General features: G+C 48.5%; 1 protein-coding gene across 1 annotated transcript; it reads left to right on the top strand.

The window, feature by feature from the left end:
- The first annotated feature begins 7,384 nt into the window (after nucleotides 1-7,384).
- Inmt (indolethylamine N-methyltransferase) lies at nucleotides 7,385-12,782 on the top strand. The gene is made up of 3 exons (XM_055611882.1): nucleotides 7,385-7,590; nucleotides 8,719-8,926; nucleotides 12,129-12,782. Exons 1-3 carry the CDS (start codon nucleotides 7,434-7,436, stop codon nucleotides 12,556-12,558), a joined length of 795 nt encoding a protein of 264 aa, XP_055467857.1. The 5' UTR covers nucleotides 7,385-7,433; the 3' UTR covers nucleotides 12,559-12,782.
- Nucleotides 12,783-20,042: the final 7,260 nt, after the last annotated feature.

The following is a 20,042-nucleotide window of genomic DNA, read 5'->3' as shown; positions in this document are numbered from 1 at the left end:
GCAAGATGCTTTTATTTCCCTCATTTGTTCCTCTCTGATTGAGCAGTCAGATGTCATAGGTAGACCATACAGTACTTTTCCTCTCAGCTAAGGCTCAAAAGGAAACAATGTGAAGGCAAGGGAGAATCATATTTTAGTTAGTACATCCATATCAAGTTGATTCATTCACTTCCAGTCATCTTTTTCATTTAATCCTAGATGCTAGCATTTCCTATTTGGCCCCTAGCATAGGAAGTCTCCTGAAGACACCCCTACTTTTTCCAACTTTACACCCTGTACTTTCTGCTCTTCCCAAGACCAAGATCTCTGAACTCTGAGTCTCCTGCTGTGGACAAATCTATGTGCCTTGTCTAGTGGTTCCACTGATGCCTTTCCCCCAAGGTGGTTAGAATATCCAGCTCCACATGTCAAGCTGATGTTCATGGAAAACTTCCATGAACCTTTTACTTCCGTATCCTAAAATCTCCTAAAGGTTGTGATCTGCTCCTCTTCAAGGAAGTGCTTGAGGATTACCATAGATTTGTTTCTTTCCAACATTCCTGGTTGGAGCCATTTGTAAATCACAGTATCATTTGGAACAGGCACAAATCCTTACTCACGTAGAAGGGTGGTTGTTTAATGAACTACCAATGCTTCCAGCAGGCAAAGACTTGACCTCTGAGACCAGAGTTAGAGAAGACAGCCTAAGAGCCCCAGTGCTCGTCCCTTTCCTCCAAGCCTGGTTATATGGTTGAACATTAAACTTAAAGGTGATAGACATCCCAAAAAGAGAAATGTACTGAGGAAATACCTAAAGGCACTGCTTGGATTAAAATGGCATTATTGGCTATATCTGCCCATCAAAGTCAATCAACAGAGTGGTGGATCATTACCCCACTGGGCAAACAGGAGTCTTAGAGTTCATGTTTGTACAAGATAATAAATGAAAAGAAATAAACATTTGAATGTCAGCCAATAAATGTGGAAAGGATTAAGCAACTGGTGAATCAACATTTGGCAACTATAATAATAATAATCATACACTCAAGCAAGAATAATCAATAAATGCTAAAACTAGTAGATATGTGATGTCTACAGTTTAAAGGTGTCTCTGAATGAGATGCCTCTGAACTACACACTGAATTGACACACTGAATAACATGGACAAACATTGGGAACATTAACTAAGTTAAATACTGCAGACCCAAAACTATCCATTCCCAAACCATCTTGAACACTCAAGTGAGCAAAGCCTCAGAGTAAGGAGGGCTTCTGGCCAGCTCTCTAGGCTTTGGGCCAGGTCCTGAAAGGCCACCATGTTGAGCCCAGTTATGGCAGCAGCAGTTCAGTGGCAATGGTGTCTGTGCCTGAGCTGCTCATTGTCAAGGGTAGGGTTCAGGATAGCATGCTCTACACCTCCTTCACCTTTAGAGTTTCACAGGGAACCTTGGGCCTCCCCACAAGGTAGAATAAGAAACACATGGTCGTGACATGGCGACTGGCCTGGGCTGCAAAGAACGCCTTCACAGCAAGGTGTGAGAGGCAGCAAAGCTGTGGCAAGGGGCAGGTGGGTAGTACACACTACACCCTGGGTTGTGGCAGGTACACTGTGGGTTGTAGCAGGTCTGCACAGCCCGCAGGGTGATCAGCAGGCAGCACCAGGCTAGGCTGGCATTGTACTTGGGCTCCTGCCTCACCATAGCCAGAATTCTCCTTGGATGGCAGGGCTCAGGGTGGGTCCATGAGTAGAAGCTGAGAAGGGACTGTTCCGTCCACTGTGAAGCACCGTGATGGCCTCAACATCCTCAAAACTTTACTGTTATGAATGTATATGTGATCTGGGACAGCTCTTTCCAACTGTAGGCTTCAGTTTCCATGGCAGGAAAATGTCCACGGTGAGTGTACCAGAGAAATTATAGGATCCTCCGCCCTGATTCCAACCTTACCTTTCCAACAGGAATTTGATCCTCCCATCAGCCACCATCTCATCTTTTCAGGGATAAGGGATAGTCTAAGCCCACCACAACCTTGCTGTTTACCAGCAGCCTCAGAAAGGGCTAAACTTAGGGATAATGAGAGACTTTCCATCCACTCTAGCCATTCAAGAGCCCATAGAGAGCAATTTGAGGACTGCAGGGTGCTGGGTCCTCTACTCTGATTCCAACCCAGACCCCTTTCCTTGATCCCCAGGAAAGATAAAGAGCCCCAAGTAAGAGGATAGGCAGTGAATGAACACTGGCTAGATGCACAGACTGCAGATAGTAAATGGATACAGGACCTCAAAGCAGAGGGGATCAAAGCAAACCCAGAAGATCCCGATGTGTTTCTGACAGTCCACCAGCAGGTCCCAGGACCACATCACACACCTCACCTGAAACTCCTCTGACCCTAGAGCAGGCCTGGTGGCAGCTATAAACTCCCTGACCTTGTTTCCTCTGGAGATGGACTGGTGCTCTTAGGCACTGTTGCCCATGCTTCAGGTTCTCTTCTGTGTGTGAACTCTGAGGGTGCTACATCTGAGAGGCCCCATCTGTATGTGCTGGCAGGCTCAAAGCCACTCCCCTGGGTCACAAGTGTACCGGGCCTGAGTGCCTAGACATATCCCCATCTGGTCTCCTGCTGGTCACTGGGGTCCAATTGCTGTCTACAGACAGGGCAGCAGGCCAAGGTTAGAGTTGAGATCTAGGGACAGAGCTTGTGGCTGAGCCAGCAATACTAAGCAGGCCTCTGCGTGGCCAGAACTCATCACACCCTCTCCAGGGATGAGGAGTATGCAGGCCTACCATGAATGCCAACCACAGTCAGAAAATCCTGACTTCTTGGCCACTGGCTTGCTATAGATCCTGACTAAGTCAATACTGGACTTCAGTAGCTTTCCCTTTAAAATGAGTTGTAAAATCTCCCGTAGTCAGAAAACTTGGCCTTCTTTAGTCAGGAAATGGCTCTGACTTGGCCATGAGTGGCGCAGAAATGTATCAGCCTCACTGAGGTTCAGGACTGCTGCCCTTGAAGTGGAAAGGACAAGAATGTTTTGCTCAAGTTTCCACAAACAAACAGTTCTGACTCCGTAAAACCCAATAACCTGGGGCCTGCACAAAGGAAGGGTCACCCAGCAGTCATTCATCCAGCTTCCAAGGAGGCAGACGAGAACTTTCTAGCAGTCAGGAAACTGCTGTGCTCATGTTACATAACTCAGGGGGGTGTTTAAAAAGAGACTGTGCTAGCCGATTCAATGTCAGCTTGACACAAGCTAAAGTCATCTGAAAGGAGAGAACTTCCGTTGGGGGAAAAAATCCCTCCATAAGATCAGTCTGTAGGCAAGCCTCTAGGGCATTTCAAAATTAGTGATTGATGGGTGGGACCATTCCTGGGCTGGTGGTCCTGGGTTCATTAAAAAAACAAACAAACAAACAAACAAAAAAAAACAGCTGAACAAGCCATGGGAAGCAAGCCAGTAAGCAGCATTCCTTCCAGGTCTCTTTATCAGTTCCTGCCTCCAGATTCCCGCACTTTGAGTTCCTGCTCTAATTACCTTTTTAATGATGAACAGTGATGTGGAATCATAAGCAAAACAAACCCTTTTTTCCCCAAGTTGCTTTTGCTCATGGCGTTTCATCACTGCACTAGAAACTCTAAGACAGAGACAGTACTTACCAGGAGCATCAACTGTGGTCTGGAGGTGCCTGTGTTAGTCAGGGTTCTTTAGGTGATCCAGGATGTGAACATGGGAAGAGATTTGTCTTAAGCTCTGAATCCACATGACCGCAAGTTTGAATGTCCAGTGTGGAGCTGACAGGCTGGAGACCCAGGCAAGGCGCCATTTGCTGCAGAAGCCTTTCTGCTTGGGAAGTCAGTCTCCCATCCTATGTGTGCCTTCATCTGATTGGATAAGGCCCGCCCACATTAGAAAAATTACCCACTTTACTTAAAGTCTGCCAGTAAAAATTTAATCTCATCCAAACACCAAGTTGACACATGAACTAAACATCAGGAAAATCAGGGCTGGTATCACCCTAGACTCACGTGGCTATATGGTGAGGTCTTGCACCACCAACAACAGAGAGCTGGAGGCCTAATGCCCACCCTCCCAAGCCAACCTCCCTCCCAGGGGCTACCTGAGCTGGCTGTCCAGCCCCTCTGTTTCTACAGAATGCAAATGTGCTTATACTATCCAGAGTCCATGCCATGGGATGGATGGAACACCTTGCAGTCTGTGTTCATACTGCCCAATTTACTCTGCTTCCACTATTCCAACCTGTCCCTTGTTCCTCCAGAGGCCTCTCCCTCTGGCTTTCTCTTGCCTCCCCACCACATTTGCCCTCTTGGTCTCTAAGTATATACTGATTCCAGCCCAGTTGGGGTCCTCACAGAGGTAGGGAAATCTTCTCAGAGCTGATCTCATGGAAATATTCTAAGAAAAGTGTTTTTCTACATCAGAGCCATTGACACCGAACTTAAGAACACTGCAGGATGGTCCGCAATGCTGGCCTTCTACCCCAAGATGCTAGTAACCCCTGGTCCCCACCTAGGATGAACAAAAATGTCTCCAGTCATTGCTGGTGGGCCCCTAGTAGGCAAAATCGTTGCTGAGAGCCAAGGGTTTTGTTCCTATGGGACAGTTTATGTCCCTGTTAAGAACATGGGCATTTTAGACTTTTTCTTATGTTGCGATTTTTTTTAAAATAGCTAAAAGAAATTATACTCAGGAGAGTCAGGCCATAATTTTAAGCAAACGAGCATGTTTAAGACTACCTGTGAAGATGATGAGGCCACCTGAAAATTCAGTGGGCTAGAAAAGGCTGTGTCATTACAAGCAAGCAGCCATAGTCAGCCCACATCCCCTGCCTTCCTGTGTAGGGCTGTTGAAAGAGAACCCTGTCCCAGGGAAGACACTTATAGAAAAGACCTGCTTTGCTAACAAGCCCCGCTTTGGGCCAAATCCTCAGACTAGGGTTCAGTATCTTCCCACAAGCCACAAATACTGAACAGTTTCCCCAACCCTGGATGGAAGGAAGTCAGCCCAAAGAGAATGAAAAACTATCCTTTTTCATTATTTTCTTAGAGGGAAATTAAGCAGATACTTATCCTAAAAAGTTCAAAGGCAAATAGAAAATAGCATGAAAATTCTTTGCTAAATTATTTGTCCTGAAGCCTTGACTCAGTATCACATATGTAAAAACCCAGTCAAAAGCCAGACCAAAATCACATTCTGTTAATTACAGTAGCTGATAGGATTTCAACTGTTGGACACCAGGGGTGCAATTAACATATTCAGGTAGCTTGCCCCAGACACAGGAGCACAGTGAGGAATGAATCTTTGCACGTGAGCTCAGGTGCAAGTGTCAGGGACAGGTGTGAGAAACCCTAGACAAATATCACACCTTCAGTGCCTCCACTCACATTAACCTACTAAGATTTAGATTCCTCAGATCTTAGCTTCAATCCATTTTAAATAAATTTAAGTGGAAGGCTAATTGTATGTTTTGCAACAGGATGACCAGCTGTGCAGCGCCATTCTCATGAAATAGAAACACCAGAGTTCAGGCATTGTGAATTCCAGGAGAGGGGAAAATTGTGCTTCCCACAAGGAAAATAACGATGAAGACTGGGTTCAAGTTTGTATCCCCGTGGAGATGTTTTCCCAAACTCCAGAATGCTGAGAGAAAGTGATCACCTTCCATTCTAGATGATTCCCTGAGCTCATAAGGTAGTATGTGAGTACGGGAAGCATACAACTGAAGTGCAGAGAGCTTAAAGGAGGGCTCAGGATGAGGAGCAGGGTGAGCCTCGGGGAGGGTCTGTAATCTCTCTTTAGGCCTAGGGCCTTGAACCTGAATTTGCAGCCCCTAGCGCTGCCAGAGCGAGCATGGGCATTGCACTGCCCCCTTCCTGGTTGTTGAAAGGGCAGCTACCTTGCAGGCTGTTGTAAAGATGACAGAAGACCCCTGTTGCACAGTAGGCAATCGGTGTCCTGAACTTCACCCGTGATGTGATACCTGCCCCATGCTTGCCCCTGAAAACCCACTCTAAAGTTTGCTATCTAGAATCTCTCACTCCTGGATAACTTGTGGAGAGAGATAAGGCAAGTTTTTTTGTTTTTTTTCCATTTTGTGATCATTGCAGGCTCCCTCCAGTGGTGCAAGGGTCTGTGCATTCTCGGCCCACTTTCCCTTTGTGGTAGCAGCTGCGCCAGTTAGATTTTTTGCCAACCTAACACAAATTAGAGTCACCTGGGAAGAGGGACCCTCATGTGGGGAACGACCTCCATCAGACTGGTCTGTGGGGTTTTTCTCTTGATTAATGATTGATGTGAGAGAGCGCAGTGTACTGTGAGTGGTGCCAATCCTTGGCCAGCAGCCCTGGGTTGTTTAGGAAAGCAGGCTAAGCAAGCCAAGGAGAAAAAGTCAGTAAGCAGCATTCTCTCAAGTTCCCTGCCTCTGCTCCTGCTTGGGTTTCTGTCCTGACTTTTCTAAACGATAGACCGTGATCAGGAAGTATGCATCAAACAAACCCTTTCCTTCCCAAGTTGCTTATGGTCATGGTGTTCACCGTGCAGTAAAAGAAAAGAAAACTGTGGCATCGTCTTTCAAAGCAACCAGACCAGACCAAACCAGATCTGTGCAAGCTGAAGATCCCGGGATGGGAGAAGGGCAACACGCGTGTCTGTGGGTGTGTGGAGCTCTGTGCAGTGTTATGACACCTTCTTGGGTGTGTTAACACTTTTTCAATTGTTTGTCTAAATATGGGGCCTGGCCAACACAGGCCTGGTGATCTGGGGAGGTGCTGTCAAAGTTTACTCCTGAGCTAATAAAAAAGCAAACATTTAAGCCAAGTGGGAAAACAAGATTGAAACCACTGGGGAATCATTAACTCAGTTAAAGACAGGCTGTTTGCAAAGGCAAGTTCACTGAGTGTGTCAGAGAAATTTTAACAGTCTCTGATCCTACTTCCCCAACCCATCCTAAGGAGCACTTCGGCCCTAGTTCTTGTTTTCTTTGCAGTACCAGAGATGAAGCCAGAGGCCCTTGAATGTGTTGGCCAGGGGCCTGGCCCTGTGTCTGCACCCAGCCTACTCTCAACCTCAAGAGTGAAGCAGCTCTGGGCAGACCCTGGTCTCCTTGGTCTCTCTTTTCTCTTTGCCCCTCTGTGTACCTCAGTCCTTCTGTAATTCTCTCCTCCCCCCAACCTCCTGTTGGCACACCAGTGACCCTGGAGAACTAGAGATGAGAGCTTCCCCAGAACAGGGCTGGGGATAGTCTAGCATTATCATTCTTCATCACAAAAATCAAATCTAGCCAGAAATCCGACACCAGGACACTGACATCATCTGCAGGGACCCTAGCTCCTCCCTAGGAAAGGAGGGCTACTAAAGAGACTATAAAAGGCATGGTGGGAAGGGGTGGGCGCTCAGCAGGGGAAAGAGGAGTGCAGACATCTGTGAGAGGCTGACCAGGATGGAAGGCAAGGTATATCTGGGCGGTGAGGACTATGAAAGGGAGTTCAGTCCCAAGGACTACCTGACCACCTTCTACAGCTTCGACTCGGGCGCGGTGGCAGAACGGGAGGTCGTAAAGTTTAGCCTGCAGAACCTCTACCAGACCTTCTCTGCAGGTGAGTGGCTGAGGTGCCTCCTGGAGAGGGGCTGGAGCCTTGCCAACAGAAAGAGCTCATTCTGTACAGATGCTGCAGAGGTGACCAGTCTGGCAGTCGTGTGTGTGAGTCCAGAGGAGCCATGCCTCAGGAGCAAAGAACTTGGCTGGTCGCCATGATCAGCCTCAGTTGCATCACTCGTAAACTTTGAGGGGTACACCCAGATTTGTGGAGCTCCTAGGCCCATACAGGGAGAAATGACAGAATGAGCCTGAGTACCAAGGCTGCTCCACCCTCCCCCTCTGCCAGAGCCCCCCCCCCAGGCTCTGTAGCCTACACATACACATGCATACAAGCATCCATAATTTCTCCCCAATATCTAAGGGGAAACTAAGGTTTAGCTTGGTGAGGAGGGGGAGAAGTGGCCACTCAAAGTCAGAGAGCTGATAGTAGCACCAGCAAAAATGAAGCAACCTACTACTTCAGGCTGCCAAGCATAGTACAGAGAATGCGTTCTGTGTGACCCTGAAAGTTGCTCAGTGTACCGCCAAAAGCATTCTTTAGCCAGGTAGTCAGTGCCAAGGAAGGTGTAGCAAGGTGCTCCCTCAGAATACAGAGGAAGGGAGCCCGGTGCTCCTGGGAAAGGCTGGTACAGAGTACGGCACTGCTCATTGGCATGGGGCATAGCCCCCGTAGTGTAAAAGATGACTACAGAAAGGAGAGGGCGGGGCTTAGAGGGCATACCCCAGTGCTGCTCTCGCTTTCTTATGTGTGGTTATCTTTTCTAGCATGCCCGAAGAACTGACTGGCTTCTTTCTCAGCCTTTAGCCCAGACCCTGTCACTCTGTCAACGTCCCCAGTTTTCTAAATGCACTGTTCTTGGCAGTAAGCCAGTGTCAACTGATTAGAGAACAGTCCTAAATTTATCCAGAAGGCCAGGCATACCTTCCAGGCCTCCGCTTGTATCCTGGGGGCAATGTCAGCTGTACCCCGCCTCCAGCATTGCTCCCCGTTCCTGTCAACACACAGCCCAGAGGCAAGAGGCTGCTGCTCTTCTCAGCTGGCTCATCCTAATGAGGCTTGGAGCTCTCCATGCACTCAGCAGGATGCGGAATCAGCGTGCCCAGACCTGCCATGCTATCTCCACAGGAGGTGTAGGGGGCGATGTCCTGATCGACATTGGCTCTGGCCCCACCATCTACCAGCTGCTTTTAGCATGCGAGGTCTTCCGGGAGATCATCGCCACGGACTACACTCCGCAGAACCTGCAGGAGCTGCAGAAATGGCTGAAGAAGGAGCCAGGGGCCTATGACTGGTCCTCCATAGTGCAGCATGCGTGTGAGCTGGAGGGAGACAGGTACCTGCAAGTGTCCCATGTGGCCCACCCACCTCATTCTTCTTGGACAGGCCCCCTCCCGATGCTCAGGACGGCACAGGGACCCACCACCCATGTCACTTTCTTCCTGGTCGGCCTGAACCTCATGACCGTATAACTCTCCCTCTGAGTCAGACCCACCTCCAGTCCCAATGTTACCCCCAAACTGTCAGGCCCTTTCTCTGTACCTACTCAACCCAGCTGTGACACCAGCTTCTATGTCACCTCCTCCAGAAAGTCCTGCTGACTGTCCCAACTTGCAACATCCCCACTTGGCTCTGGAGACTGGTTCAGTGTCTCCTTTGATGAAGGGGGACACACTTGTTATGGAAAGGCAGGCTGTGGTGATACCCTACACTTGTGCCCTCAGCACTGTGACAAAACCTATTGCAGTAACCAATAGCAGTGACCTTCTGCAGGTCTTGTATCCACTTTGGTTCATAAAGGGTATATGCCCCAAATGGAGCTGCAAGGGTCAGTGGTTCTGACCTTTCCTATAGCTGGCGAAACTGAGGCCCTGACTTAGAGAGGCTCCTCTAGCCATCCTCAGAGCAGAGTACAAAACAGGTCAGAATTTCTGCCTGAAATATCAGAACAGAAGACTGACTCTGTTACGGTACAGGACTGCCTCTGGTGGTCATGGCTGAGGGACACTAGTTGCAGAAGTCTTGGAGTTAGTCCCATCTGGGTGTCATGAGTCAAGAAAACAGCCAGCCAGGAGGAGGGAGCCTGTGGAGCCCCTGCTACATAAGGAAGATTGCCACCACTATGCTAGACCCACAAGTAGTGTGAGACGAGAGGAGAGGCTCCAGCAGGAACAGGGGAGCAAGCTTCTGGGCTAGAGGTGACGTCTCCCAGGAGCTCTTGTAGTTGAGGTGAGGGAACAGGGCTGCATCTCAGGAAGACCATGCAAATGACATGTGCAGCCCAGAAAAGGCTGCAGACCCACGTATGAAGAGGACATGGTCAGGCATCAGGCAGGACCACCAAAGCCACACACCAACATCCTGAAAATTGTGATGAGAGTGACATAATGACATGCTGTGTATACATGTCTGTGTGTACGTGCCTGTAGGTGTTATTGTGTGTCTTAGGGTTTGCATATCTGTGGATGTAGAATGAGTGTGCGTATGTGTATGACTGCCTATTTGTCTATGAGAGTGTATTATGTTAATGTGCATATGTATGTATACGTGTGCATATATGGGTGTGCAATGCAGGTATGTAGGTATACAGGTGTATGTGATATGTATGTACGTGTGTGTGTGTGTGTGTGTGTGTGTGTGTGCATACCTGTGGGGGTCAGAGGACAACTTGTGAGAGCTGGTTCTCTCCTTTCAACATGTGGGTCCTAGGGTTGAACTCCGGTCGGTTATGAGGCTTGGCAGCAAGCTCCTTCACCCACGGAGTCATCTCACTAGGTTAGCATCTTTGAAAGAACTATCAGTACACCAAGCTGAGGAGAGTGTCAAACCCATTCAGGGCACCAGGTGGCAGGGCTACCCCTTGCAGTGACAATAACCAGGGAAGTCCATGGCAGGGCTTGGAGGATGCTGGGGTCTGTAGCAACTCTGCGGGTCTCCTTAGCCGCTGACTAGCAGTTTAGATGTAAGGAGAAGTGAGGAGTCAAGGGTGAGCCTCAGGCTCGTGGGCAGTGCAGCAGGGAGGAGGGAGAGGGGGACAAGGTTTAGGCAGCTGGTGTGGCTGGGGCACTGGAGCTGCTTGTGTGACATGGCGGGGAGATGCTGGGGAAGTCACAGGACATGACGTGGAAGCTCCAAGGTTACTGCAGGGCCAGGCGAGGGACGCAGGGAAGGATCCTAGATGGCCAGAAGAGGGCAGGTTCATTACAAGCAGAGGCTGGGAAGTGGGTGGAGGGGACCAAGGAAAGGAGACAGGACAGTAAACACCATAATCATGTACCCCCCCCCCCGCCAAGAAGCCAAGGGGGGAAATACATTTACAAAAGCAGGGAGCGCCAATGTGGGCAAACCTCAAGTCCTCCTGCTGCAAGTAAGCCGAGCAGAAGACCAGCTACCCCAACCTGGCAAATCCAGACACCGAAATCAGATGGCCACTAACCAGAGGCTGCACCTGGCAGGCACTGGCTCACACTGTTTACCGAGTTCAAGGTCCCCAGGCATAAGATTTTGTTTTGTTTAGTCTTTTCGTTTGTTTCTTTTGAGACAGTCTTACTACATAGCCCGGTTGGCCTTGAGCTCATTCAGGGTCCTCCTCAGCCTCCCAAGTGCTGAGACACCAGCACCATAACCAGCTGAAGCCCAGGAACTTTATATGGAGGGCGGGGTAGAAATAGTGGCAGGGGCTATACAACATTATACATTATCGATGCCACAGAACTGGCCACAAGATGGCAAAAAATGCCATACAAGGTGGTATGCACCTGAACTCCCGCTCTCAGGACATTGAGGCAGAAGTATATGTATATATATATATGTGTGTGTGTGTGTGTGTGTGTGTGTGTGTGTGTGTGTGTGTACATAACTTTAAAAATAATAAAGGGGATGGGGAGACAGCTCATTCATGCAGTGCTTACCTTGCAAGTATGAAGACCTGAGTTCAATTCCCAGAACTCATAAAAAAAGGGTGGGTGGGGGAAACGTTGTGGCTTGTGCTTATGATCCTAGCATTGAGCAGGCTGAAGTAGGTGATCTGATCCATGGGGCTTGGAGGGCAGCCAGCCTAGCCTACTTGCCCAATGAGATATACTATGTCAATAAAAGAAACAAAAGAGTAGACAGCTCCAGAGGAATGGCAGGTCCGCTGACCTCTGCACACATGTGCAAGCATTTACATGCATGTTTCCACACACGTGTGTACACACATACACACACACACACACATATGCAAACAAACAAGATAATAATACTGGAATACACCAAAGAGATTGAATGATTTTAAGAAAGGGAGGGGTTGAAAGAGGACAAGACCAAATACCAAATCCACCATCCCTGGTGGCTGTGAGCAGCTTTGTGCCTCAGTTTCCACCTATATGGCAGGTTGCTGAGCAGATTAAATAGTGGGGTGGCTGTGAGGCCAGAGAAAACATAACAACCACAACAGCTGTTTCTTGTAATTGCGAATGTTATCGTTTATTATGTTGGTTCGCTGCAGTCACGTTATCCATTGTAATCATCACAGCATCTCTCTGACCCTCTCACAGAAGCAGGTGGCAGGAGAAGGAGGCCAAGCTCCGAAGGACCGTCACTCGTGTGCTGAGGTGTGATGTGACCAAGACACCCCCGCTGGGGTCAGCTCAAGTGCCTCTGGCTGACTGCGTGCTGACCTTGCTGGCCATGGAGTGTGCCTGCCCTGACGTGGAGACCTACCGGGCAGCCTTGTGCAGACTGGCTGGCCTGCTGAAGCCAGGGGGCCACCTGGTGACCTTGGTTACTCTGCGCTTCCAGCACTACATGGTGGGCCCCAAGAAGTTCTCTGGGGTCTACCTGGAGAAGGAGACAGTAGAGAAGGCTATTCAAGATGCTGGTTGCCAGGTGCTGAGGTGCAACTGTGTCTCCCTCAGCTACTCGCCAGCCTACTGTGTCAATGACGGCTTATGCTTTGTGGTTGCCCGCAAGAGCCCCAGCGCCTGAGGCCACTGGCAGAGAAGAGCCTTCCCTGGAGAAGTTATGGCAAACACTTGTAAAGTTTTGCTCCACCACTCTCTAACACTCATCTTGTTCCTTTTATGTATTACCCGGTCAAAAGGTCACAAGGAAAAACCTGAAATCCTCTATTTTCAGAGCCAAAACCCATTCCTCTTTCTCCCTTTTCTTACTCTGGCCAAAGCTCATTAAAATAAAGTGGTTTCTCTGGATTCTGTCTCAGGATATCTTCTTCCAACAACAGGCAAGAATCTGGCTGCCAAACACTTATCTGAGAGCAGATGCTGTGGACACAAATGCAGACATAGGACAGAGAGCAGGAGAAGGGCGGACGGTGGTATGTGCAGCACAAAGCCTTTCTACTGAGCCTGGCCCCGGGGCGGGGCCTACTCTGTGGTGTTACCTACTGAGGAAGCTAGCCATGCCTACCAGCTTCCTTCATCGTGACTCGAGGCAGCTCTTGAGGGCCTCTTGCTGCAGCAGCTTCAGCAAACTTGCAGGCACCAACCGAGGTTAGTCTGGCCTGGGGTTCAGAAAAGAGATGCCAGTGTATGCAATGCACTGTTTGGAGTGTGTGGACTGCCTCCAGGCACCCTGGCCCTTCTGCGGGAGGCGTGGAGGGCTAGCAGCCTTCCATCCGCAGTGCACGCAGCTGGCTCAGTTCCGCAGCTGCTGTTGTCTGTGGCGGTCATGCCTTGAACTAGCACCTCTAAAATGCTGGGTTCCTTACAGGAAATAGACTGTGCCTTTATTAACAGCATCCCTTGGGCTCTCTTTGAAGACTCTGACCCTGCCACATGGGCCTCAATTTCCCTCCATGACACCCCCACTAGCCTGGGTGTCAAGCCTCAGCTTCTCTCCATGTCTCCAAAACCAGTTCCACCTGGGAGGTTTTTACACATCTCCAAGTTCAGCTGCCAGCGTGAGATGCAGCCTCCACCTCCCCCGGACCACAGCTTCTGTGTGCTGGACCTAGGGAAGTCTGTGATGCTGGTCTCTTCTTAACAGTTGCTAACTCCTTAGCTTCAGCTAACTGTCATCGAGTGTGCTAACAGAGCAAAGGCTTCTCTTTACTCATTCTGTTCTGTTGTCATCCACAGCTGACTCTTCAGCCCTAGCTGACTAGAACCACAGATCCAAATCTAAGACATCACATAAACGTCCCTGATAGATCTTCATTTCCCTCTGATCCTCACAAGCCAGGCCTCCATCATCTGCATTGAGCTCAGCATTCTTATCTTCTAAGAGGCTAGAGAACAGCCCACTGAGTTTGGAGCACTCGATGGCTTCTCCAGTTCAAATGAAACCACACTTCTCCCTAAAACACATGGTCAGCTTTGTTACAATACCCCACTCTTAGTACCGGTTTCTGTCTTCGTTAATAGGGCAGAAACCTGGAGGCAGGAAATGAAGCAGAAACCATGGAGGAACCTTGCTTACTGGCTTGCTCTCAACCTGTTTGCTTATATCATCCTGTACCACCTTCCCAGGATTGTCACCCCACACAGTGGGCTGGGTCCTTCCACATAAATCATTAGTCAAGAAAATGCCCTATAGGCTTGCCCATAGGCCAGGCTGATAGAGGCATTTTCTCATTTGAGGTTCCCTCTTCTCAAAAGACTCTAGCTTGTGTCAACTTGAAGAAAAAAAAAAAAAAACTTAATCAGGACAGCCACCTACTAGAATCACCTTACTTCATAGAGCTTCTCTTCCCCTCTCTACCCATGATCCTCTTCTGAGCCCTGAACAGAAACAGCAAGTGTTGAGAAGGGCCAGGCCAAAAGCTTCCACCCAGGAAAAGGACAGCCTCCACTAATGCTAAAACCAAGTGTTTTCTTAAATGTTCCATTGTATTTAGGAGAGGACCCTGAAATTTACCGGACAGTAAAAAGGGAATTTTCCCACCAGTATCAAGGGAGTCCTCCAATGTTAAGGACAAACCCAGTTTCATAACCCTGGCCCTTGCTTTAGTTACAGAAAGGTAGCAGTGATTCCATATGGCCATGAGAGGGCAGTGCAGGGCAGAGCATTGGCAGAACTAGGCTTGTTTGCACGAGCAACTTTTGACATCCTGGGGTTTTTTGTTTGTTTTTTTGTTTGTTTCTTTTCCTGCCCTCTCAGACAGGCAAACAAAACAAAACAAAGCCAGCCATCAACAGGCAAGGTCTCTCTGAAGCCAGGACCTACTCCCTGTCTGTGTGGCCCCAGAATTCACATTTCAACTGGGCCTGGAGCTGGCAGGAGAGGAAACTGAAGCATTTGTTGGGGCAAGACCAACAGGGCTTCGAATACAAGACGGTGGGTGGACGGAGTATCTTGAGGTGGGCAGCACCAAACAGAAGGTCCTGGGCCCTTATCTCAGTGTCTGCCTTTGTCACTGGCAGCCGTCCAATAGCGACAGGCCTCGCTGAGAGTGTGTTCAGCATGTAGGATATGGAGCTTGGCCCCTCGTTCCCCATCTGCCTGCAGGAGGCAGAAGAGAAGAGGAAGATTTAGGGATCACTAAGTGCAACCCAGACAACAGAGTCTGAGAGTCCAGCTAACAGATTTGCTCATACTGGATGTCCAGGTAAGTTCTAGAAAACACAGATGCCCGTGACGCACTGAATTTGTCAGATGTAACCTTTTTAGAACAGATCAGTAAGAAATGTTTTCCAAGCCCTCTGGGAACAGCAGGAATGAGGAAGAGGGTGGGTGGCCCCTGCCCAGGTGAGCGGTGATGGTGCTGAATTCTGCCTTCAGGGTGTCTTGGCTTGCTCTCTATTGTTGCAATAAGGTACCAGGACCAAAAGCAACTGTGGGGAGGAAAGGGTTTGTTTCAGCTTACAGTTTACAGTTTATCCTGAAGGGAAGTCAGTGCAGGAACTCAAAGTAGGAACTGAAGCAGAGGCCATGGAGGAATGCTGCTTACTGGCTTGATTTCCATGGCTTGCTCAGCCTGCTTTCTTGTACTTCTCAGGACCGCCTGCCCAAGGGTGGTACCACCCATAGTGGGCTTGGCCCTCCCACATCAAGAAACTTAGTCAAGAAAATGCACCGTAGGCTTACCTATAGGTCAGTCTCATGGGGACAGTTTTCAATCAAGGTTCCTTTTTTCTCAGGTGAGTCTGGTGTTTGTCAGGTTGACAAACACTAGGCAGCACACAGGCACTGAGCTCCAACTTGGTGAGGAAGCACAGGCTCAGATCATGTGTGCCACTGCAGAGTTTGAGCAAAGGGAAGGGGGTAAGAGGAAAGGTGCACCTAGAACCCTTCCCTAGGTGGCTGTAAAGGCCAGACCACCTGCCAGCAGCTTTCTCACCAGTAGCCACTCCCTGACCAAAGCCAGTATCAGGTTTCTGAGGAACATAGGGTCCCAGGCTCAAGGACCATTTCTGGACAGGGTGGTGAGGGCTGGGTGCAAGGAAGGACAGTACTAACTGAAACCTTCAATCGCAAGGATGCCTCTGGAGGCTGGGGAAGGTTGTGTCCTAAAGAGAACACCCCTTCCATTACCATGAAATATGCAATCAGAAGATGAGCCACTTCCTGCCTGGATGAAGATGATAGTTCCTGCAGTCCAGCCCTCAGTGGAAACTGGCCCAAAGATCACTCTGGGCCTCTCTGAGGTCTAAAGTTCAGGATCCCTATATCGGGAAGGTGGCTGTAATGGTGTGGTGGTGGGCTGCCCCTGGAAAAAAGGAAAAGGAACCCACCCACTGCAAGAATCTAGGAGAGTTCTACTGGCTGGTGGGAGATGGGATCAAATGCCACCAGCTAAGCAAGGTGTTGAAGGCTGGGAGAAGGCTTGTTAGCCCTGTCAGGGCCCTGAAGTCAAAGGTAGGAGGGGTGGGTAGAACTGCCATGCACTGACCCTCCAGCTTCAAGGGATGTCAGCTGAGACTGGGCACAGTGTGGAGGAAGTAGAGTTGGATGAAGTGGAAACTGGCCCACTGCCTGGGACCCTTATGCCCCTTAGAGGGTGGCTAGGACAGATCTAGACATCAAGGCAGGTAAGGCATCTTTCTGCAGGGTACCCTAATGGGAAGAAGAAATATTTTTAGGCATCAGGGATGCAAGCCTGGGTAGGCAGATAAGAGTGTAGTCCCTAAGACTTGTGGGGGGCCTCCTAGTGTGAACAGCACCTGGAAAAACTTGTGATGGCTCCCGCTGCCATTATTAGCCCACTGAGACTGCCTTTGCTGTGGCACTGCAGACAGAGCAAGCCCCTCCTGTTACGAAGTGAGAACTCTATTTTCCCCGCCGTGGTTAGACTGGGAACTGACTTCCCTGTGTGTTAGAAAGAAGGCTGTACCTTTTGGTTTGCAATAAGTTTGGGATTGGAGAGAGATGTGAGCAGCTGATTCTGCTGGCAGCCAAGCAATGAGCCTTTAGCCTCAACCCGAGAACTACTGTGTCTTTGTAGGTTACAGAAAACATGACAGATAAGTCAAGCAGCAAGGACAGAGAAAGCACTTTCTGAGGGATGTTAGAGAGCCCAGCCATTTTGGCTCCCAAGCAGCCAAATGAACCCACAACACAGATCCATGGAAAGGCGGGCAGGTGTTCAGGGAATCCAGATGTCTTGGGAGGAGTGGGTTAGGAACAGAGCCCACTCTACTCAGCTGTGCCTGGAGCATGCCGCAGAGTCCAATACAGGGGTGGTAAAGGGCTGATCGGCAGCCAAGGTTCTAGAACCTGACTCAGCAGCTGAGACATCCGAGGTGGTTCTACATGCCAGCCTTAGATGTGTGGTAAAGAGCAGGCATTAGGCTTTCTTTTTCCTATCCCAGGCTCTTGCCTCAAGCTGCTCTTCTGTATCCAAGGGTGTGTCTTGACTTTCATTTCAAGGTTCTGGGTGGTAAAGGACAGGCATCTGGGGCACGAACCACTGGGGACACAGAGCTTCAGCACAATGGTAAGTTGGGAAACCTCAGCTTCCGAAGCCCTATCAAGGAAAGAAAATAGCAGGCAGCTAGAAAAGTGCATCAGAAACAAACTGCAGGAAGAGGCAGGACGCCACCTCCGAGCTGTGCAGCTTCTTGCCGGTGTCACTTTGTGTCTTCTGGCAGCTGAGTCTCTGCTTCTTTACTTGACCCTAAACCTCTCTGTTTGCTTTCACAATATAGATTCACTGTACATTTTACTAAGTTATATAAAGCATTTTCACACAAGCATATTATACATTGAGCATATTCCCTATTCTTTCCCTTCCGTTCTCATTAGTTTCCTTTGTTCTCCTAAACAGTTTCATTTCTACCTTCATGCATAATTTTACATTCCAGTATAAAATCTAGACACCACCTATGTCTTAGTTAAGTTTCTGTAATCATGATAAACATTCTGACCAAAAGCAACTTGGTGAAGAAAGGCTTCGTTCGGCTTACACCTTCTGATCTCAAGCAGTCACAGAGGGAAGTCAGAACAGGGACTCTGGCAGGAGCAGAGGCAGGAACGTGGAGGAAAGCTGCTTCCTGGCTCATATTCAGCTACCTTCCTATTACAGCCTAGGTCAGCCTGCCTACGTATGGCATACTGCCTATGGCAAATGCCCACAACCTAATTCAGAGCCACAACAATGTTCCACAGGTGTTCACTGGCCAATCTAATGGAGGCTCTTCCTCAAGTGAGGTTTTCTTTTCTAGGTAACTCTAGTTTGTTTCAGGCTAACAGAAACTCATCAGCATTGCATATCAGCAGAAGGCATGATATTTTGTCTTTGTGAGACTGGGTATAATTTACTTAATATTATTATGTCTAGTTACACTATTTTCTACAAACAACCATACCACATTCTCTGTATCCATTCCTCTCTTGTTGATAGTTTCCCCACTATTCATGGGACAGGTTTGCAAAAGAGAAGCCATCGAGGTCCCCCTGAAGGCCATGCACTTCAGAAAACAGGCATAGGGCAGGGATTAGCTGCTTGGGAGGCTTGAGCAAGGCCTCCATGAGTGTAAGATTGTCACTGTATGAGGTTGTGCCCCTAAAGCCAAACACAGAGTCCGGCACATACTAGGTCTACAGTAAATAATTACAGAGTAATTAAAATAATCTCCTGTATTAATCAGGGTTCTCTAGAGGAAAAGAACTTACAGAATGATTATTATGTTTTAGTCACTGTTCTGTTGCTGTGAAGAGACACCATGACTAAGACAACACTTACAAAAGAAAGCATTTAATTAGGGGCTTGCTTATAGTTTCAGAGGGTAGTCCATAACCATCATAGCACGGAACACGGCAGCACACATGATACTGGAACATGTGAGAGCTTTACATCTTGATTCAAAGACAGCAGGCAAAAGAGGAACACTGGACCTGCTACGGGCTTTTGAAACCTCAAAGTCCATGCTCAGTGATACACTTCCTCCAACAAGGACACACCTCCTAATCCTTCTAAACCTTTCAAACCACTCCACTTCCTGACTAAATATATGAACTTATGTGGGTCATTCTCACTCAAACCACCATGCTTTCTCTCTAAAGAGAGAGAGAGAGAGAGAGAGAGAGAGAGAGACTATATAGACTATATATACACTATACTATATATACATACACACACATATATATATGTGTGAGGATTTATTTTTCGGTTTCTCTGTGTAACCCTGGCTGTTCTGGAGCTCCCTGTATAAATCAGGCTGTTCTTGAACTCAGAGATCTACCTGCTTCTGCCTCCCAAGTGCTGGGATTAAAAGCATGCCCCACCAAGCCACCAGAGGATTTTTTTTAGTGTCTCATAGACTGTGGTCTGGCTTGTCCAACAACAGTGGTCACCCAATGGAAAGGTGAAACATTCAGTAGTTGTTACTGTTCGTGAGGTTGGCTGTGTCAGCTAGTCTTCGGTCTACATTGAAATCCCAAAGATGTAGGTTCTAATACCAGTAAAGGAATTCCTTAGCAGCAGGCTAGATAACCTTTTCAGTAACTGAGAGCAAGCAGGCAAAAAGCAAAAGCTTCATTTTTTCGTGTCCTTTATGTGGGCCACCACCAGAAAGTGTGCCCAGATTCAGGATGGGTTTTCCCACCTCAAATAATCCAATAAAGAAAACACCTCACAGGCATGCCCAGTTGCTTGGATTTTAATCAATTTCAGATGTAGTAAACAAAATTAGCTACCAAAATTAGCTACCACACCCTCTATTTTGCAGATACATAGACTGAGGCTCAGAGAACTTAAAAGACCAGCCTTAAAAAGGTAAATAAGGGATAGCCTGGGTTTCCATCCCATCTGTGTCTGGCTGCCAAGTGAGAAAGATGATGAAATTAGGTTCCCCATGTGTTCTGTGCCCAGAGCAGAGAGGCCAGCAAGGTGGATCCCAGGATCTGCATAATCTTCATCAACAGAAGGACTCACTGACTGGAACCCTGGCTCTGCTTCATGGAAACCAGCATGGAGCCTCAAGTCCACATCTCTAGTGATGAGCAGAGGAGAGCTCCTGAGACTGGGATGTATTTAGCACAAGTTTCTTCTGTGAAGTGTGTGGCCTGGC

Source organism: Psammomys obesus, unplaced genomic scaffold, assembly GCF_907164565.1.
Source record: "Psammomys obesus unplaced genomic scaffold, mPsaObe1.curated_primary_1811, whole genome shotgun sequence".
NCBI classification, from domain to species: Eukaryota; Metazoa; Chordata; class Mammalia; order Rodentia; family Muridae; genus Psammomys; species Psammomys obesus.
This window is presented reverse-complemented; position numbering and strand designations above follow the sequence as displayed.

Coding starts and splice junctions, on each gene's coding strand:
- Inmt (XM_055611882.1), top strand. CDS start 7,434: ATGGAAGGCAAGGTATATCTGGGCGGTGAGGACTATGAAAGGGAGTTC. Junction 7,591..8,718: donor CTACCAGACCTTCTCTGCAG/GTGAGTGGCTGA, acceptor CTATCTCCACAG/GAGGTGTAGGGGGCGATGTC. Junction 8,927..12,128: donor TGTGAGCTGGAGGGAGACAG/GTACCTGCAAGT, acceptor ACCCTCTCACAG/AAGCAGGTGGCAGGAGAAGG.